General features: G+C 39.3%; 1 protein-coding gene across 3 annotated transcripts in view; it reads right to left on the reverse strand.

Moving 5' to 3' along the window:
- Window positions 1–3170: 3170 nt before the first annotated feature.
- nf1a (neurofibromin 1a) overlaps window positions 3171–19721 on the reverse strand; it is a 172839-nt gene continuing 156288 nt past the window's right edge. For all 3 annotated transcript variants that reach the window (XM_057839706.1, XM_057839707.1, XM_057839705.1), the window contains 5 exons: window positions 16248–16348; window positions 15976–16118; window positions 15828–15874; window positions 14212–14428; window positions 3171–4886 (listed from right to left, as the gene is read on the reverse strand). In XM_057839706.1, the coding sequence (XP_057695689.1) occupies window positions 4744–4886; window positions 14212–14428; window positions 15828–15874; window positions 15976–16118; window positions 16248–16348 (651 nt within the window). In that variant the 3' untranslated portion in view covers window positions 3171–4743. The remainder of the gene's footprint in view (window positions 4887–14211; window positions 14429–15827; window positions 15875–15975; window positions 16119–16247; window positions 16349–19721) is intronic.

Here is a 19721-nt window from a genome sequence, read left to right on the forward strand (position 1 = left end):
TGTCCCTGCTGAAGAAAAGCAGGCCCAAACCATGATGCTGCCACCACCATGTTTGACAGTGGGGATGGTGTGTTCAGGGTGATGAGCTGTGTTGCTTTTACGCCAAACATATCGTTTTGCATTGTGGCCAAAAAGTTCAATTTTGGTTTCATCTGACCAGAGCGCCTTCGTCCACATGTTTGGTGTGTCTCCCAGGTGACTTGTGGCAAACTTTAAACGAGACTTTTTATGGATATCTTTGAGAAATGGCTTTCTTCTTGCCACTCTTCCATAAAGGCCAGATTTGTGCAGTGTACGACTGATTGTTGTCCTATGGACAGACTCTCCCACCTCAGCTGTAGATCTCTGCAGTTCATCCAGAGTGATCATGGGCCTCTTGGCTGCATCTCTGATCAGTTTTCTCCTTGTTTGAGAAGAAAGTTTGGAAGGACGGCCGGGTCTTGGTAGATTTGCAGTGGTCTGATGCTCCTTCCATTTCAATATGATGACTTGCACAGTGCTCCTTGAGATGTTTAAAGCTTGGGAAATCTTTTTGTATCCAAATCCGGCTTTAAACTTCTCCACAACAGTATCTCGGACCTGCCTGGTGTGTTTCTTGGTTTTCATAATGCTCTCTGCACTTTAAACAGAACCCTGAGACTATCACAGAGCAGGTGCATTTATACGGAGACTTGATTACACACAGGTGGATTCTATTTATCATCATCCGTCATGTAGGACAACATTGGATCATTCAGAGATCCTCTCTGAACTTCTGGAGTGAGTTTGCTGCACTGAAAGTAAAGGGGCCGAATAATATTGCACGCCCCACTTTTCAGTTTTTTATTTGTTAAAAAAGTTGAAATTATCCAATAAATGTTGTTCCACTTCACGATTGTGTCCCACTTGTTGTTGATTCTTGACAAAAAAATTAAATTTCATATCTTTATGTTTGAAGCCTGAAATGTGGCGAAAGGTTGCAAAATTCAAGGGGGCCGAATACTTTTGCAAGGCACTGTATATCATATCTGTAGAAATTCCCCGATTTAAGCATTTATTTACAAGAATTTTCAACTCAAAACCATACCTGTCAACCCGAGGCCGTTGGCAATCTTACAAATAGTGACGTATGCCCTTACAAATTGGTGACTAATCTTACAACGTCGCATATAGCGTGCAATATGGAACAAAAAAACCCTCAAATTTAAAAATAATATGAATTTATTGGTAATTTTGTAACATATAACCTGATGCAATCAAAGAACAATCAATATCTTCCGCTGCATCATGATTACTAAAATTTAACTGTGACTTTTGTCATAATTGTATGGAGCACTTTTGGCAGTCTGTATCATGTTTTTTGATGGCTGCACTTCAGCTCGCAATTCAGTTTGACTTGAAGGTAGTTTGTTAGTGTGTCCAATTATAAATCAAAAAGGCCAATTGATAAAATTAACTTACCGATGCAATTTTTGAGTCAGGGAACATTTCTTTTGCTAATTCTGAGAAGTGATCAGCAATAGCTGCAGACTTCATCGTTACAACCAGTGTTGTTGATCTTACTTTTAAAAAGTGATTAATTACACTTACAAATGACTTCTCCCAAAAAGTTATTGAGTTAGTAACGCAGTTACCTGAATGTAAGAGTAATTAGTTACTTGGCAAAGTAACTGGTGTTACCTTTCATGTTTTTTTTTTTCCATTAAAAAAAAAAACAAAAACATACCAACATTTGCTATGTTTGGAAGTCATTTAATGTTGTGAATCAACCGTTAGAAGATAGATTCAAGTCAAGATTTTGCCGATTTAGGAGTATTTTAGATAAAAAGTTACTTAGGTTCACAAGGAAGGTTCACTACAACAGAGCCTTTCTGAGAAGTCTACTGCTTTAAAATGGTGGCTGTTTATCAACGCCACCGAGCCTGTCATTTTGCATGTAGTTCTATATGCATGTGATATCTAGGCGTAGATTGTAGGCTGTCGGCTACAGTCACTAAATATTGGAGCCACCTAGCCTAGCATCGCGTTTGCTACAGCGTCACAACAAACACTCTTTCTCCGTGTCGCTGACTATTCTCGCGTCATTCAACCAACGCAACGCATTGTAACGCACATTGTCTCTTTGCCAAAACGGTGACAAAATCCGAACATCGGAAAAAAAACAATGCATGAAAAAGATACAGATTTTGAACGTAAGGCTTACACATTTAAAAATCAGTGCTCGCTTGTACAAATTACGCGGAAACCGTAAAACTTGAGAGGTATGTAAAAAGCTCTTTGTTTCGTGAATGGTGCCATGTTGGATTACACAATACCATAAGTTTGGCTTGAAATATCTACGTTAAATGAACGATAACTGCGTTTTTTTTGCTTTTAACCAAGAATCTAGACTGTTTTACGTTTATATCTATAGAAATTCCATGATTTAAGCATTTATTTACAAAAATTTTCAACTTAAAAAGCTGTTTTGTGACGACCACCGTCTTGGATTTTGTATCTCCACACAATAACGGAATTCAACCACAATGGGTTGTGATTGTATATAGAAAAATGCAAATTTTGCTTTTGTTGCGTAAAATTAAGATAATTCTGAATACTTTCAAGAATTTTTTCTGTGATCTGTTGAAAACTTGCACTCCATATATATATATATTTTAAAAAAAAAGCTATTTTTGGCAAAAACATATGTTAAATATTGCTATTGATCCTGAAAATAAAAGGGATGATCCCTACATTTGGTGATTTTTGTGCATGTAGGATTAAATTTGAGAATTTTATAGCCATTTTAAGTTTTGTTATACTTGTATAGAAAAATAATCAGGATTTCATTACGGAATGACTGATTTTTTTTTTTTTTTTTATGTTGCTGCTCATGGAGATTCATATATGCCTAAGGGAGGTGACTGTTTTAGTTTTTGGTCGCTAGCGGCTTTGGATTTGGAAAATATTTAAAATAACAAATAGTCCCCCTACGGATCGGCCCTGTGTCCTGTCAATTGATAGTGAAGTCTATGTACAGCAGGAATGTGCAGAGCTGTGCAAAATTTTTCTTCATTTTCATTTGCAGTTTTTTTTAATTGATCTAAAATACCTGTGATGTAAATTCTTAATGTTTAATGCAAAGGCAAACCAAAAGATGGAAACGTTTCTTACCAATTGGTAATGAATGAACACAGCTAGAAACTCAAAAGCTCAGTCTATGGAGAGCAAAACATTTTATTACCAACACTGGAGTAGCTCAATTTGTATATTATTATACAGAACCTAACTGCTTTACAAAAACAAAATGATACAATATCACATGTATATACAGTGTAGTAAATATACCATCTCAAATTGTACACAAAGTATTTACAGCTGTCACACATACTGAATTAAAAACTGAAGTCTGACTAGCACACTACGGACATTAATTTTGCATAACATCAAATAAAACATGCCACATTTTTAGGTTTTCTTTACTGATGACCGTTTTTAAATTAGTGCAAGTCAACCACTTGGTTAAGATGTTACGGACACATCATCCTTAGAAAAAAAAAAAACAACTGAAAACTGTCTGGTTGTGTGGCACAGGGAGAAAACAGGTTTTTAAAACTTTTTTTTAACTAAATCAAAAGGCAATGGATTATTTGACAACTTTTTGAGAAGCACAGCAAGCAAATGAGCTCAATATGTCACAGTGAAGAGTGTAGAGATGACTGACTTTCACACATTTTGTGAGATCGTATCCATTTGGCCCACCGAATAATAATAAAACATCTCATTTTAATTTACCCACTATTCCCAATTGTTCACTCAGAATGAGATGCAGCTTTTATTTCTAAAATTAAAATAAAAAAAAAGAGGACTGATTGCTGTGCCTGAACATTACTATCACATGCGAGTTTGATTTGACGAATTTGTAATATAAAGTCATTTAAAATTCTACTTTTGCAATTAAAAAACATGATTACTCATTTCTTTTTGCTTCACGACTGATTTTGTGGTCGGCCAATCGTAACCCTAGAATCGACAAAAGTTGTGGATTATTGCCTACCAAACTTTTTTTTCAGTGTCACCGTGTAAACAAATTAAAAAGTGTACATTGCTGGAGGGGAAAAAAAAAACGGTTTACGCTAAAAATATAACAAGATTAGGCCAGATAAACACTCAGCTCAGAGCTATTTACAAAGTTGTGAACAGTATTTGTGTAGCACTATCTAGCTGTACAGGATTAAATACTTTCAGGCAATAGGGTATATGGATGATTGTATATCTGACGATCACTGGAGGCCGACATCGCGCCTCCGTAATTAGTACCTGTTCTTTGCCCCCGCCGAGGTTTGACATTTACAAATTGTACACACTGAAAATCCCGACAAGGCACAGCATGGAAAAAAAACGTCAACATCTTCCTCAATATCAGGACTTGTTGTTTTTGTCCGTCTCTGCCGAACATGGAAGTGACTTTGGCGAAGGACCTTTATTACACAATACGTATAGTCCCTTTCGCCTTTTCATTGAAGGACACACGTCCTTTGAGAGTCCCGCCTTAATTTGCGTTATTGTTGACCGTGGGGAAGCACCCCCCCACCCCGAACTGAGCTTCTTCACTGCATTCCGTCTTGAATGTTAGAAAATAACCTCAAGCATCACAATAGCTAAGCTGTTATGACTTCACCTGTCCTGGAAAAGCAACTTTGATGGAGGAAGGATACAAATGGTGGCATAAAAAGTTCAATGCAGCATGACGGGGGTCCACGGGGTGGGGGATTCATAGACGGATCACACTATCTTTTTGATGCTGGTTCTTTTGAAGCTGCCGGAGCTGCGTTGCTTCTGGACCTGGCTGGCGGAACCGTGGCGAGTGCGACCCCCACTGGACAGAGCTGAGCTGGGGGACAACTGGACATTCTCCTTATCCACACCTAGAATCAGACAGAGACGGATTATGCTTGCTAGTTCCTAATGTGCAGTGTTGTCACAGATTACTTGAAAAAGTCATATACAGTGCTGCTCAAAAGTTTGTGAACCCCCTCAACATTTTGGAATTTTCTATTATTTCAACCTGATTTCCTAATCAATCAATTCAGTCGTTTTTTTTTGTTTTTTTAACAGTTGTGTTGTCGAGACTAAATTAAAAAGAGTTTTCATCAACTGATGTAGGTGCAAAATTGAACTGTTTGGTCACAACCAAAACCGCCATGTCTGGCGAAAAGTCAACACTGCATACCACCAAAAGAACCTTCTCCCAACAGTGAAGCATGGAGGTGGGAATGTCAAGATCTGGGCTTGCTTTTCATCCTCAGGACCTGGACAACTCCACATAGTCCAGGGAATCATGAATTCTGAGGAATATTGTCAAATCCTAGAACATAACCTGACGCCATCTGTTTTGAAGTTAAAGCTTGGCAGAAGGTGGATCATGCAACATGATAATGATCCAAAGCATTCCAGCAATACAACCAAGGAATGGCTGAAAAAGAAGAAGATTCGTGTTCTGGACTGGCCCAGTCAAAGTCCTGACCTAAATCCCATTGAAATGCTGTGGCGGGACCTGAAGCGAGCAGTTCATGCCAGACGCCCATCAAACCTCTCTCAACTGACTGCGTTCTGCAAGGAAGAATGGGCAAAAATCCCCCAAAGTAGATGTGAGAGGCTGATTAGTCACTACAGAAACCGTTTGGTTGAGGTAATCTCTGCAAAAGGAGGCGCAATATCCTATTAACTGAAGGGGTTCACATACTTTTGCACACATGATATCTGAGTTTTTCTTAAATCAACCACTTTTGTTAAATAAAGAATGACAATATAACTATTTCTTTTGTTTCAGTCCATTATTTGGAATGTCAGTATTGTGGATTTGGGTATAACTTAACATTTAATAAGGTTATTTTAGTTTTTTTTACAAAAAATCTGACCATCGCTGTGGGGTTCACAAACTTTCGAGCAGCACTGTAATTACTGATTAAGCCTCAAAAAGTAACCTAGTTACTTTTCTCGTATTTACCAATCGACTGTTTGTGTTACTCTAACACACTTAATATAATCAATCAGGGAATAGTATCGTTTCTCATATTTACAGTTTGACTGTTTGTATGACTAACACACCCAATATAAAATAAATAGCACTTATATCACAGTTTAAGGAAAACAAGCAGAATATAGGGTATAAGAGATACATGACGCCTTCTTATCTCGGAAGCCGAACATGTGCGTCATGCAATTGACTGAGCAAGATTAACGCTGACGAGGAAGGACATCTACAAGCCCACGTCTGCACCGCCAACTCTCCCAATCAGTTCTCCCGGACAGTCCAGAACAAATGGGGGGATGCCCTGTCCCAACACAAAGAACACCGGAGAACGCCCGATATCCAACTGATAACAGGACTGATAAGACTCCAAGAGCCCCTTTGATGCTGAGGCGGGCAAAATCTCCCACTACGGTTGTGGGTATAATAGCAGCACAAACAAATTTTTACAGCACAAACGTAGCACAAACAGTTGACACTATTTTTAACCATTTTGAATTTAAATGGGGGGCTGGTTGACCTCATATTGACCTATAAAATAATTGTTTATATCTCAAAAATGATAGCAGCACAAACGAATTACATCATTTTTCTATAAATTTGCGTCTGATGGGGGGCCAACTTCATGTAGGTCGATAAAGTATGTCGCTGACGTACGCTGAAGTTGTGAACAAGGTACTATAAAACATATTAATCCCAAACTGTCATATTTAGTGCACAGCCATGAATCAAACAAATATACATCATCAGAAGCTTTACATCGCACAATAGTGATTTCCTCAGCATCTAGAAATTTAATACAGTGGTATGAGAAATAATATGAAACTTCTGGAATTTCTCACATTTCTGCATAAACTCACCATCAAATGTGATCTGAACCTTGTCAAAATCACACAGATGATTCATATTTTAATGACGATAGTATGCAAACAATGATAGAAGGGAGGAAAAAGTAAGTAAACCATCACATTGAATATTTTGTGGCCCCCCTTTGGCAGCAATAACTTCAACCAGACGCTTCCTGTAGCTGCAGATCAGATGGCACATCGATCAGGACTAATCTTGGCCCAAATCCTCTCTCCGAAACTGCTGTAGTTCAGTCATATTCCTGGGATGTCTGGCATGAATTGCTGTCTTTAAGTTATGCATCCCAATGGGGTTCAAGTCTGGACTCCAGAACGTGTATATTGTTCTTCTGAAACCATTCTGAATTTGATTTACTTCAGTGTTTTGGATCATTATCTTGTTGTTATCTTCTTCGTTATCTTTTTAGCTTCAACTGTCTGACAGACGACCTCAGGTTTTCTTGCAAAACATCCTGATAAACTTTTAAATTAATTCTTCCATTATTGATTGCAAGTTGTCCAGGCCTTGAGGTAGCAAAAAAGCCCAAAAGCATGATGCTCCCTTCACCATGCTTCACGGTGGGGATTAAGGGAGTTCCAAAAAATCGGTTATTACATGCATCGTGATTCGACATGTGACGGTTCGATTACGATTCATAAAGGTTTAAAAAAGATGATTTTCCCTTATAACTTTATGACAGCCTCTCGTAGCGGAACGAAATTCAAGACACGTCTGCCTCCCGGACACCTTTAACGGAAGCACGCACAATGTTATGATGGATGCCGCCGGTTACTGAGCGAGAGATTTACTCCTTTTCAAAAGACTGGAAAATAAATTTGTGTATGAGACAGGCAGAGACCTGGCGGTCGCGCTTCTATACACAAGTTAGTTTTTAGAGCGAGATATAGTTCATTGCTCCTTGTCTTTCAGTTGTCCAGTAGTAGTTTCAATTCATGTCAATTGAAAAATGTCCTGAGTGTGTTGCAAAGACCCGTGTGCGTCAGTAAGAGGTGAGTACCAACCCTCTTGTACTGTTTCGCCTTTATTGTTGTTGTTGTTTTTGAGATGTTAATAGTTAGCGCCGAGCACTAAGCTAATTAGCTAATTCCCTAACATGCATTTCTATATGCAGAACGTGTAAAACCATGATTAAGTACAGCGGTAACACTACAAATATGCGAAATAGTACAGAAATCTGTGAAAACAAAGTATATTGGTTAAAAGAGGTCTTATTTGTAAAGACACTTTGTTAGCAGAAAATGTGGAATTCATTCGACCTGTGTAAATTTTATTGTATTGTTGAGCGAAATACAAGTAAGTACTCCCTTTAAAATGGTTAATGTTTTTGCACTTTCTTGTAAAAATAAATAACTAAAAAAGCAGCTTGAGGGCAGCTTTTTGTTGTATGGGCATGTTTCCATCGTTCCTGTTGAATCGTTAGGATATTTTAAATAAATAATGGACATAAATTTGTTTGGCTTCTTTATTAATTAGTAATGTACGATGCATTGATAATCGTGATCTTCGTCAATACCGTGATTATCGTTCAATAATCGAATCGTGGCACCCTGAATTGTAATCGAACCGAATCATGGGGTGCCCCTAGTGGGGATGAGGTGTTGATATTGGTAAGCTGTTCCATTTTTCCTGCACACATGACGTTGTGTGTTACTCCCAAACAATTCAACTTTGGTTTCATCAGTCCAAACTGAACTGAACAATATATTTTGACAAATATCCTCAAGTGCCTTTTTGAGAACATTAAACGAGCAACAATGTTTTTTTAGACAACAGTGGCTTCCTCCGTGAAGTCCTCCCATGAACACCATTCTTTGCCATAGTTTTACATATAGTTGATGTGTGCACATAGATATTGGACTGTGTCACTGATTTCTGTAAGCCTTGAGCAGACACTCTAGGGTCCTTTTTTACCTCTCTGAGTATTCTGCGCTGAACCCTTGGCGTCATCTTTGGTGGACGGCCACTCCTTGGGAAAGAAGCAACAGTGCCAAACTCTATTTGTAGACAACTTTTAAGGCCATGTCCACACCTAGCAGGGTTTTTTAAAGCCGAGGATCCTGCCCTAATACATTGGGAAAAAATAACTGCGTCCACACCTGCACGTTTGTAATAAAAAATAAATAAAAAAAAACTTCCACAGCCAACCGCTTTCATTCATTTATAAGTATATTTATAACAATAAAATAATTGTCCATAATAGAGCTGAAACGAATACTCGAGCAACTCGAGTAACTCGAGTTTAAAAACTGATCCGAGTAATTTTATTCACCTCGAGGAATCGTTTAATTTTGCCAGCTCTAAGCATCACGTTTTGCCCGGACTACTTTTAATGCGGGACAACGCGCTGACGTCTCGTGCGTAGAGGAAGAAGCAATAAAAAAAAAAAAAAAAACTTACCGCAGCTGACAGCCGCTACAAACTACGCAGACTAGGAGTGGGAACCTCAGGGCACCTCACGATACGATACGATTTGCGATACAAGGCTCACGATAATGATTATATCACGATACAGCGATTATCGATATATTGGTCAGAAATTGGATACATGACATTCTACGATACAACTGTTGAAACGGGAAAAAAAAAAAAAAAAGATATTTAAAAATAGAAAAAATACTGTTTAAGTCATTTATTAAGCAGTGACACCTTTTCTGTGCAACATTGCTGTAAAATATAAATCTACTGCAAATTGTGCCCCTGCACATATAGAGGAAACCAACCACGACCACTGATATCGCTTGGAGAGATCATGATGAATGGCACCCTTAATTTCTTTAAAGTTTTAAATCTTTAAAAAAATAAATAAATAAAAAGTGCCGTAGGTGTCAGCAGTTGAGCTTGGAGTGGGGCAATGATAAAATTGGTGGGTCTTTTCTTCGTATATGACCTTTGTTGCTTGGTTTGAGCACTTCCGCTATCTGCTTCAGCATTTAAGATGTCAGACTTGCTCAGTCACAGTCTTCCTCACCTTAAAAACAACAAAATAAAACAAAAAATATTAGCTACTTCATAGCGTTTGAGTTGAAATCCTGATTTTTTTTGTGTTGGAAGTATTGAATTAAAAAAAATATGAATTGAATGTATAGAAATTAAAAATTCAATAATTACCTATTTTTAATATGTAGGCTACATCAATAATCACCTATTTTTAATATGTAGGCTACATTAATTATCATGCACATCACTTTATATATCTTGGAACCTATTCAAACCATTTTATAGCTTATTGTATCAAAATGACAGTCATAACAGTTTGTGTAGTAAACTAGATGGAAATTGGTTCTCAAATAATATCAAATAAATCGGTAAATTCATGTGGGCTTGTTCGATATTCATTTTCATCCAGTTTAGGGTCCTGGTTTATTGTATATCATTCAACACCAAATGTCATCGAAATAATACATGTAAATTAAAAAGTCAATTTCATTGCATAACTTTCTTACCTCAAGTGATGAAAGCGAAGCTCACAAACTCCGGTATCCACTACGTCACCAGCTCCCAGTGAAACTTATTTTTCTTAGACAATTCTTGCATACAGCAAAGTCCTTATTCACCTTACTTCCTTTCTTGTTGGTGTAAAATCTAAAGTGTGTCCCCATGTGTGATTTGTAGCAATATTTTTCTCATTTTTTACCTCCACCGTTCTCACGGAGCTTTTTTATTTTTTCAACCCACTTGAGCTTCCTCTCTTCTTCTCTAGACAACTTGTGCGCACTTTACCCTCACCGCCACTCCCGAGCGCCCCTAGTGGACCGCCAAGGAATTGCTCAACAAACATTGAGCAGTTTACAGCATCCATACTCCATAGTATGGCCAGTATGTTAAATAAAAGTATCGATTCTTGGCGGGAGCATATCGATAACCCATCGGGTTACAAAATATCGCGATATATCGCTGTATCGAGATATTGTCACACTCTTAACGTAGACGTTGCTAAAAACTAAGCCCGCATGATGCTAGTGTGGTAGTGTCCGATGCGTCTCATAGATATCGCATGCATGTAGGACTAGATGCGAAATGACAGACTGGGCCGCGTCTGGGCAGCGTTAGTAAACAGCCGCCATCTTTAAGCAGTAGACTTCTCATCGCTAATAAATATAACGTTACTGTCACTCGCTCACGTAACGTTAGCCCTTTTGAGGGCTAGGTTTCTATTGATTATGACCACTGTCGATGCGTGGCTAACGTGTCTTACATACAAGCTTTATTTAATCTAAAAACATAGCGCTGTAAAGTGATGAGGGTGTAAAATTAAAACATAATAAAGCTAACTGTCAGTTTTAGCTCAGTAGTCATTGCTGAATAAAACACCAAGTAGCACTGGTCCCTAATGTGCTCCAATACAGCAGGTATCATATTTATTTTGAACATTGCAAAAACTCAAAATCCTATCAGTACTTACAGTTTAGACTAACTTAAAACTAGAACTTAAAAATAGCTTGACACAAATGGAAATTAAATTGAAACACGTGGGAAAAACATGTAGCTTTCAAGTGATGTGTGTTATCAAGCGTAATAACCAGGGGTGCACATAAGTGGTCCGCATGCGCGCATGCGTACTGGACGTAGACAAACGCGCTGGCCCTCAACGGCTTCCATACGCTTTTGCGTACCGATGGCTGACCACTGTATTTGCGGCGGACACGAGAAAATAACTTCTCAAAATGTCGAACAGGCAGGCCACACTGAGTAATTACTTCCATGTTCCCCCACCCCCGTCAAAAGACAGACAGACGACAGAGACGTCACCGAAGCTACCGAAAAAAATGACTTTTGCTGAAAAGTGGCTCCAGGAGGTACCATGGCTAGAAGCAAATGATGCTCGCACGGAAATGCGGTACAAAATGTGCCGTGAGAATCCCAATGTCGCCGATAAGAGCAGCGCATTTTATGTAGGGTCAAAGAATTTCAGCCATCCAAACTTTGAAAAGCACGAAAAAAAACAGAAAGCATGTGGCAATTAAACAAGCTATCGATGTCAAACAGGAACCCACTCGCCCTATGGACAAGTGGCGGAATAGGGCGGAATAAAGGTAATGAAACGCGACATGCACTGACAAACGTGTTTTTGCTCGCATTTTACAAAGCTAAACATGCACGTTCAATGAGGTCTTATGAGGAGGAGATCCCACTTTTAAAAAGGCTTGGAGTTAATGTGGGAGCCGCATAATGCCCTTTATTTTGAATTGGTGCTTTTTATTTCTTTACATTTCACTTCAAAGTAATGGCAATTTTGTTGTGCCAGTTGATGTTAATCAAGCATTAATTGTTAATATAATTAATTAAAGTTAATTGGCTCTAAGTAAAGCTTGTCATAAATTTATCGCATCAGGCGGGTCAGCTCTCAAGCTCAATGAGGACCAAGTCACATCTCCAGGTCCTCTTCTGAGAACCTGGGCAAAAAAATTATGTGCACCCCTGGTAATAACATATTTAGGTAAGAAATATGTTGTTGTTTTTTTATAAGATCTAGAAGTTTTTTGAGTGAAAGCAGTGAATTTTTTTTTCTAGTCACATCTTACATGCAATTGTTGGCTGTTTTCAAAAATGTACATCGAAAATAAAGACATTGACTGAAAATGGTTCAATATTGGATTAAATGTCTTTTTTCTCATGTATATAATTGCTCTTTACCTAAAAAAAAAAAAAAAATATATATATATATATATATATATATCCGATTACTCGATTAATCGATAGAATTTTCAGTCAATTACTCGATTACTAAAATATTCGATAGCTGCAGCCCTAGTCCATAATACCATTCTTCAATAAAAGGCACAGCAAGAGTTTGTTATAAAAAAAAAAAATTAAAAAAAACGTGACGTGAGGACAAAGTTTGTCGCCGTCAGTGACGTTTTCAGTTAAATCTTCAGTTATCAGTGTCGACATGATGGGGCCACAAACGCAGAATTCGTACTTCTTTACTTTCACCCGTCGTTCTTAAGAACCCTGGTTCAAATTACTGGTGCTTACTGGTTAGTACTGGTGGTTATTGGTCCGATAATTATCGGTCCCATAATGGGAATTATGACGTCATCCCGATAAATCCAATAACATTTATAATAGGACCGATAATATGGACTGTTCTGGCTTTACAGTTTACACACTTGTATGGGAAATCAGTTGACCATTTGCGGGGCATTGCTCCCACCTGCTGGTCAGAATAATTCACTCCATCAATTTTTTGTTACAGTAGTTTGGTTCAATCACTTACACATTGCGGTGTCTACTGGTAGCATTGACAGTCGTGAAAGCTTTCTGTGACCTTTCCGCCTCGGAAATATATGTAAGTATTTTATGTTTACTATAACATATGAATGTGCAACATATGTTTACTCCTGTGGTGAAGGGTCATATGTACAGAACTTCATAAGTTGTGTTATAGAAGCCAGCCAATGCTTTAGTAGCTCAAGCTAGTGTGCTATGCTATACATATAATAGTTGTGTATATAAGTGTATTGTGCAGTTGTATATTGAGATTTGAATATGTGTATTTTTCTGTTGTACAGTCACAATATTAAGACAAGTGTCTTCCCATAAAAGCAAAAAAAGACCAAGCCTTGTGGTTTATGGAAGTGCATTCATTCTTAGCTGGCTGTCGGGCAGTGCAGAAGTGAAACACACTGTTTTGTTCATCTCATTATGAAAAATCTGGTGAGATTAAAGGCAAATCTATGTTGAATCCACCACTAGTTTTTTTTTTTTTTTTTTTTAAACCTCCAGGTGTTCAAAAACTCAGGTTATACATTTAAAAAATTATAATTTTATTATCGGGTATCAATATCGGCTTTGAGGAGCAGGAAGTTATTGGTATCGGTTTCAAAAAATTGATATAGAGCACCCCTAGTTTAAATGTGCGTGTGTGTGTGTGTGTGTGTGTGTGTGTGTGTGGATGATAGGTCAAACCATAGAAAAATTTCTTCTTTTTGCCAAATATCCTGCTACGTGTGGACATGGCCTAAGTCTCCTTAGGCAGAGGGTTCACTTACGTATTTTTCCCACTTCTATCATTGTTTGCATACTATCCTCATTAATATATGAAAAACTATAAATTTTTGGGTGGTTTTAGTTAAAGCAGACACTTTTTTTATCTGTGTGATTTTGACAGAGATAAGATCACATTTGATGGTGTTTTTATGCAGAAATGTGAGAAATTCAAAAAGGTTCAGATATGTTTTATACCACTGTACCTACTGCAATTTTACAATAAATTTTAGACAGTTTAAGAACTTGATTAACCGGATTTTGAATTTAAGACTTTTTAAGGACCCGCAGAAGCCCTAATAGTGTAGGCACATCTGATCCATCATAATAGAAAACGTTAGCAACGGTTTGTATGGTGTTGTAACCTGGTGAGTGCTGCGAGGTGGCCAGTGAGGTCATGGAGTTGGACAGGTTGAGGTTGGCAGTGATGCTCAGCTGGCTCTGGCTGGTAGGAGGATAAGGGGAAGTGGGTGTCCGTAACTGCTCCTCCCCTCGCTCTTCCTCAGCTGCCGGAAGGTAGCTGTCAATCAGCGCCTCCAGGAACTTCACGATCAGCTCGGCATAGTCTGGAATTTGGGTTTGCTGCGGGGTGAGGGACAAACTTTGTTAATGCCATTACTATGTGGACAGCCAAATTCAATGCAGAGAGAGAAGAAAAAAAACTCACCATTTTATTATTATAACTTATATATCTTACTTTTCGGACTATAGGCCGCTACTTTTTTCCTTCATTTTGAATCCTGCGGCCTATAGCCCAGTGCAGCTTATTTGTTGATTTATTTGGGTATTTGGGTTTATTTGGGTTATGGATGCTGACGGGGGATTTGCTTTATTTTTTTGACAGACCCCTTCTTTTTGCTTACCATCAAGCAAAGTTTCAGCAACTGCACTCATACAATCTTTGACAATCCGTGCGTCACTCAAAGACTTTTTGTTTTGACCCAATATCCACGCTATTCTGAGGGAGCATTCATTTGCGCGTTGCTGTGCAGTGAATGAATGAACTATGAGCCTTGAGGTGCGATCATATTGAGCCCTTAATTCCGCTATTTTTTGAGAACGGATGGCAAAGTTCATAGGGAAACTGCGAAAAAGCTGCATGCTTCGTCTCATAGTGCCTTTTCGCCTCTTCCTCCAACTTCATTCGGCACAGTTTTTGGCTGTCACTCCACGGAGTCTGGAAAGCGAGTGTGAGACATGCTGTTCTAAAAATAACTTCCAAATGCTTCACTCCCATTGGTTGGCTCACACGCAACACCGCTAAGGTTTTTGTTTGTTGCCCACCTCCGCTCTGCAAACCCGCAGAAAAAAATGATTTTTGTTGTTGCAACATGTATTAGTCTGGACAGCTTGAGGTCCGGTCCAGACAGCTTGGGGGTCCGGCCCTGGACCGAGGTCCGCAGTTCCGTGACCTCTGTTTTACAAGTTAGACTGTATATTACTGTAGCTGGTCAGGTTTAGCGCCACCCACAGTGGGGGACAGCTACAGCGGCAGCAGTCAGCCAGGTGGACCACCAACAGCCGGAGAAACAGCCTTGTGGGAAATTCGGGTTTGGGCTGCACATTTTGTAAGGCGGTGGGAACTTTGGGGCCAGAGAAGATGAAGAAATGATACTCGCAAAAGAATGGGTTTGTGTTATTTATTGTAATCTCTGATGTTTTTTATGTTTTATAACTTAGACCTGTTGAGAAACTAATTGCTGACTGTGTACTGTAAGTCCCACCTGTGGTTATGTGGGCAATTTTCTCTGCTGTGCAGAGTATAGCCTAAATAATTGTAAATTTGTCACAACATTTTTACCATGGATATTATCTGAAATTGAGGCTTTTAAGTCCCAAAGCATGGCAAGTGGGAATTTGCGTGTTGTTTTCAGCACCATTTTCTGCGTATGTTCCTGTGCCCGTCTCGTCATCCCTGCGCTGTCATATGCACTTTGCGTTCCGGAACCTTATGATTTACAAATTAAGCACTGCTTCTCACCTTTGAGAAAGGACCAGCAAACCTCCAAAGTCCATTAAAGCCAAAGCCTGTTCAGGGAAAAGACATCAGTAATGGTTTAGTTTAACACAGTTTGAACATATAACGGGATGAAAATGTCAAGATACCAAAAGCTGGGAGTAACTCTTACTTTGTAAATAAGAGGGTTGATACTGTGGCGGCGACTCCTCGTGATATACGACACTCTGGACGATGCCGTGCACAGGGTTGAGGAGGTTGGTGTCCTGGCACATGGACAGCACAGTGTTGATCTTGGAGTCCAGCAAGTTGTGCCTGTAGAGGACAAACACAAAATGCATGAACATCATCATTTGCTGGATACTCGACAATGTGCAGACCCTTAAGTCACTAAGAGTTGTCATTTTCTTCATGCAGATGAAAGAGCGGTGAGTGGCTACTTACACAACTGGAAAAACTTTTGGGAAGACAACGCTAGCTTCAGCCAAGTATTCATAAAGAATTCGCTGATCAAAGTCATCCGTGGTGTATTTGACCTGCGTGGCCTGGTAAGGTAGAGAATTGTAGGTGTTACAAATGGGGGCGTGACAATATACAGGTAGCCCCAAGGTTCCAAACGAGTTCCGTTCCTACACTGGTGACGTAACCAGAATTTCCGCATAAGTCGGAATTAACCCTTTAAGTATTCCTAAATACCCTCCAAATCTCAAAATAAGTTAATAACTATCCAAAGACATGTATTATATGTCATTGTGCTGTTCTTGCCAAGACGTTGGAGCCAAGTCCTAGCTAGACAAATTGTCAAGCGATGTCAGATGTCCGTGTGGTTTGCCGACTTTTTTCGGCTGCTCACGACATCAACACTTGCAGAGTGGAACTAAAATAAAAATGAAAGTAAATCGCTTGCATCTTCAATAACAGCAATTCAAATTTGAATTTATAACTAGCTGCTACTATAGCAATAACAAACGAGTAGCATGTATCCATTAGCATCCGCACATCATCAAAAACAATCACAGAAACCCGCCCCAAGTATTTGAACACAATTAAAAACGCACAATAAACAGTACAAAGAGATCTTCGTGGAAGAAAATGTGGTCTTCCTCGTGAGTGCAAATATGTTCTTCATGTGTACATGCGCTCTCACTCGTGTGTGGAAGTACAAGCTGCTCTATGCTTCCTGCGCCAACATAAAAGCATGCATCACAAAACAAAAGTCATTATTATTCAAAAATAAATAAACGACTGGAGAAAAAATGGCGGATGAGACTCCGGCGTCGTAAAGTCAAAATCACGCAAGTCGGGTACATCGAAACCCAGAGACTACCTGTATTGAAATGTTGATGTATCGCAATACTTTGTATCCCAAAAGGTTATCATTATTCTACCGATAAGAATCGATATTATTGGTTTAAAAAGGTGTCATTGTTTAAAAGAAAAAAGAACCAACAGGTTGCTACCAAACCTTTCCCACTAGAATAGTGTCTGTTTACGCATTGGCCATCACTGATGGCGCTATACATCCAATTTACTGAATTGCGCTGTCATTGGCACTGCAACCAAAGGATTCACAGTCAGTCTTCCCGGTTTTGGGGGCATTTACAGGTCGCTTCCTGTTCATTTTAGGACATTTACAGGTCACTTCCTGTTCATTTTAGGACATTTACAGGTCACTTTGTGCTAACTTTGAGTCATTCCCAGGTCACTTCCTGTTCATTAACCCAAAATCCACAGGAAATGACCTTTTGGGGCAAATCTGGGTCTTTCCCTGTTGATTTTTTGGGGGCATTTACGGGTAGGATTGGGCATCAAGCATCAATGGGATTCGGGACTAACACTCAATTTTTTTTATCTCGATTCCAAGTTTCGATGCCCTTACCGCTGACCGGAAAAAATAGCTGCCCAACACCACGAAGAGGAAGTCACATGAAGTGTGAATTTGTGCATTGCAACTTGATTTCAATCATAGTCACTGTGTGGCAGCGGCGCTCAAAGGTTTGGCTCAACTTCACAAAGAACAGTGACCAGTCAGCTTAGTGCAACATTTGCAAGACAGCTGCAGTGTATCACAAAAGGGAGTGCACCCCTCGCATTTCTGCAGATATTTAAGTATATCTTTTCATGGGACAACACTGACAAAACGACACTTTGACACAATGAAAAGTAGTCTGTGTGCAGCTTATACAATAGAGTTCATTTATTTTCCCCTCAAAATAACTCAAAATATAGCCATTAATATCTAAACCCCTGGCAACAAAAGTGAGTATACCCCTTACAAACTACGTACATCCCTAAATGTCCCAAATGAGTACTGCTTGTCATTTTCCCTCCAAAATCTCATGTGACTCGTTACAGGAGTGCTGTCAGCATTGCTGCTTAGATTGAAGAGGTGGGGGCTCAGCCTGTTAGTGCTCAGACCATGTCTCTACATCAAATTGGTGTGCATGGCTGTCACCCCAGGAGGAAGCCTCTTGTGAAGACGGTAGACAAGAAAGCCCGCAAACAGTTTGCTGAAGACATGTCAACAAAGCACATGGATTACTGGAATCATGTTCTATGGTCTGATGAGACGAAGATTAATTTGTTTGGTTCCAATGGTCTCAAGCATGTGTAGCGGCGACCAGGTGAGGAGTACAAAGATAAGTGTGTCATGCCTACAGTCAAGCATGGTGGTGGGAATGACCCCCCACCTCTTCAATCTCTGCAGCAATGCTGACAGCACTCCTGTAACGAGTCAGATGACATTTTGGAGGGAAAATGACAAGCAGTACTCAATTTGGACATTTATGGATGAACGTATTTACTAAGGGGTGTACTCACTTTTGTTGCCAGGGGTTTAGATATCAATGGATATATTTTGAGGGGAAAATACTGTAAATTAACTCTATTATATAAGCTGCACACAGACTACTTTTCATTGTGTCAAAGTGTCATTTGGTCAGTGTTGTCCCATGAAAAGATATACTTAAATATCTGCAGAAAGGCCAGGGGTGTACTCACTTTTGTGATACACTGTATATCCTGCAAAGGTGGCTGCACGACCAATATGATTAAACACCTCCGGCTTCATGGAATACAAGTGCTGAGTACTGCTGAGCTGAGTGCCGCGAATTTGACGCGCTGCGCCGGACCTCTAACAAGTCAGAACTAGCTAAGCAAAACATAAAATTACTTCTGTTTTCTGCTGCCCCCGCGACCCGACCCCGGATTAAGCGCGAGATGATGGATGGATGATTGGTACGAGAATAAGTCGTATTATTACGTTGGGCTAATGTAGCTACTGTATATAAGCAGCTACGTACTTTACGTAGCGTGCTGCAGTCTCCGTTAAAATCAACAGTATTAAAAGATCATCAAATTATAATCAATAGAATAATTTATACTAATGCTTCGTCGTAGCTCCCAGCTAAGGTACATGTACAGCATATAATGTGCATAAAGGCTCACAGCTACCTTACCCCTACGTAATATTTGCGACTTTCTCATAGCAATAGTACGACTAATCTATTAGTCCTTTTTTAAAATTTATTAATCTGGCCCCAATACTCGGTCGTATCTACGTGCATCATTAAGGATTTTTTTCACGCACTACAGTGATACGTGACACTTATTCATCTACTCTGCTGTGAGCACCAGCCACCAGCTGTTATGCATTCAAGCTTCATCTACACCCAGTGAGCGTGTGTTCTCCACTCCAGGAGACACTATCTGTCCAGAATGTTCACGTTTACTGCCTGAGAAGGCAGATATGATCATTTTCCTCAGCAAAAACTGTTTCTGATTTTGTACTGTACACGCTGCTACTCTGGACTTGGTTTTACAAGTTTTTGTTTGTTTGTTTGATATTCTGTAATTAGATCATTAGGGGGAGCTCATTACTCAATAACATGTAAAAATGCCTGCAGCATAAGACACTCT

Source organism: Corythoichthys intestinalis, chromosome 6 (assembly GCF_030265065.1).
Source record: "Corythoichthys intestinalis isolate RoL2023-P3 chromosome 6, ASM3026506v1, whole genome shotgun sequence".
NCBI lineage: Eukaryota > Metazoa > Chordata > Actinopteri > Syngnathiformes > Syngnathidae > Corythoichthys > Corythoichthys intestinalis.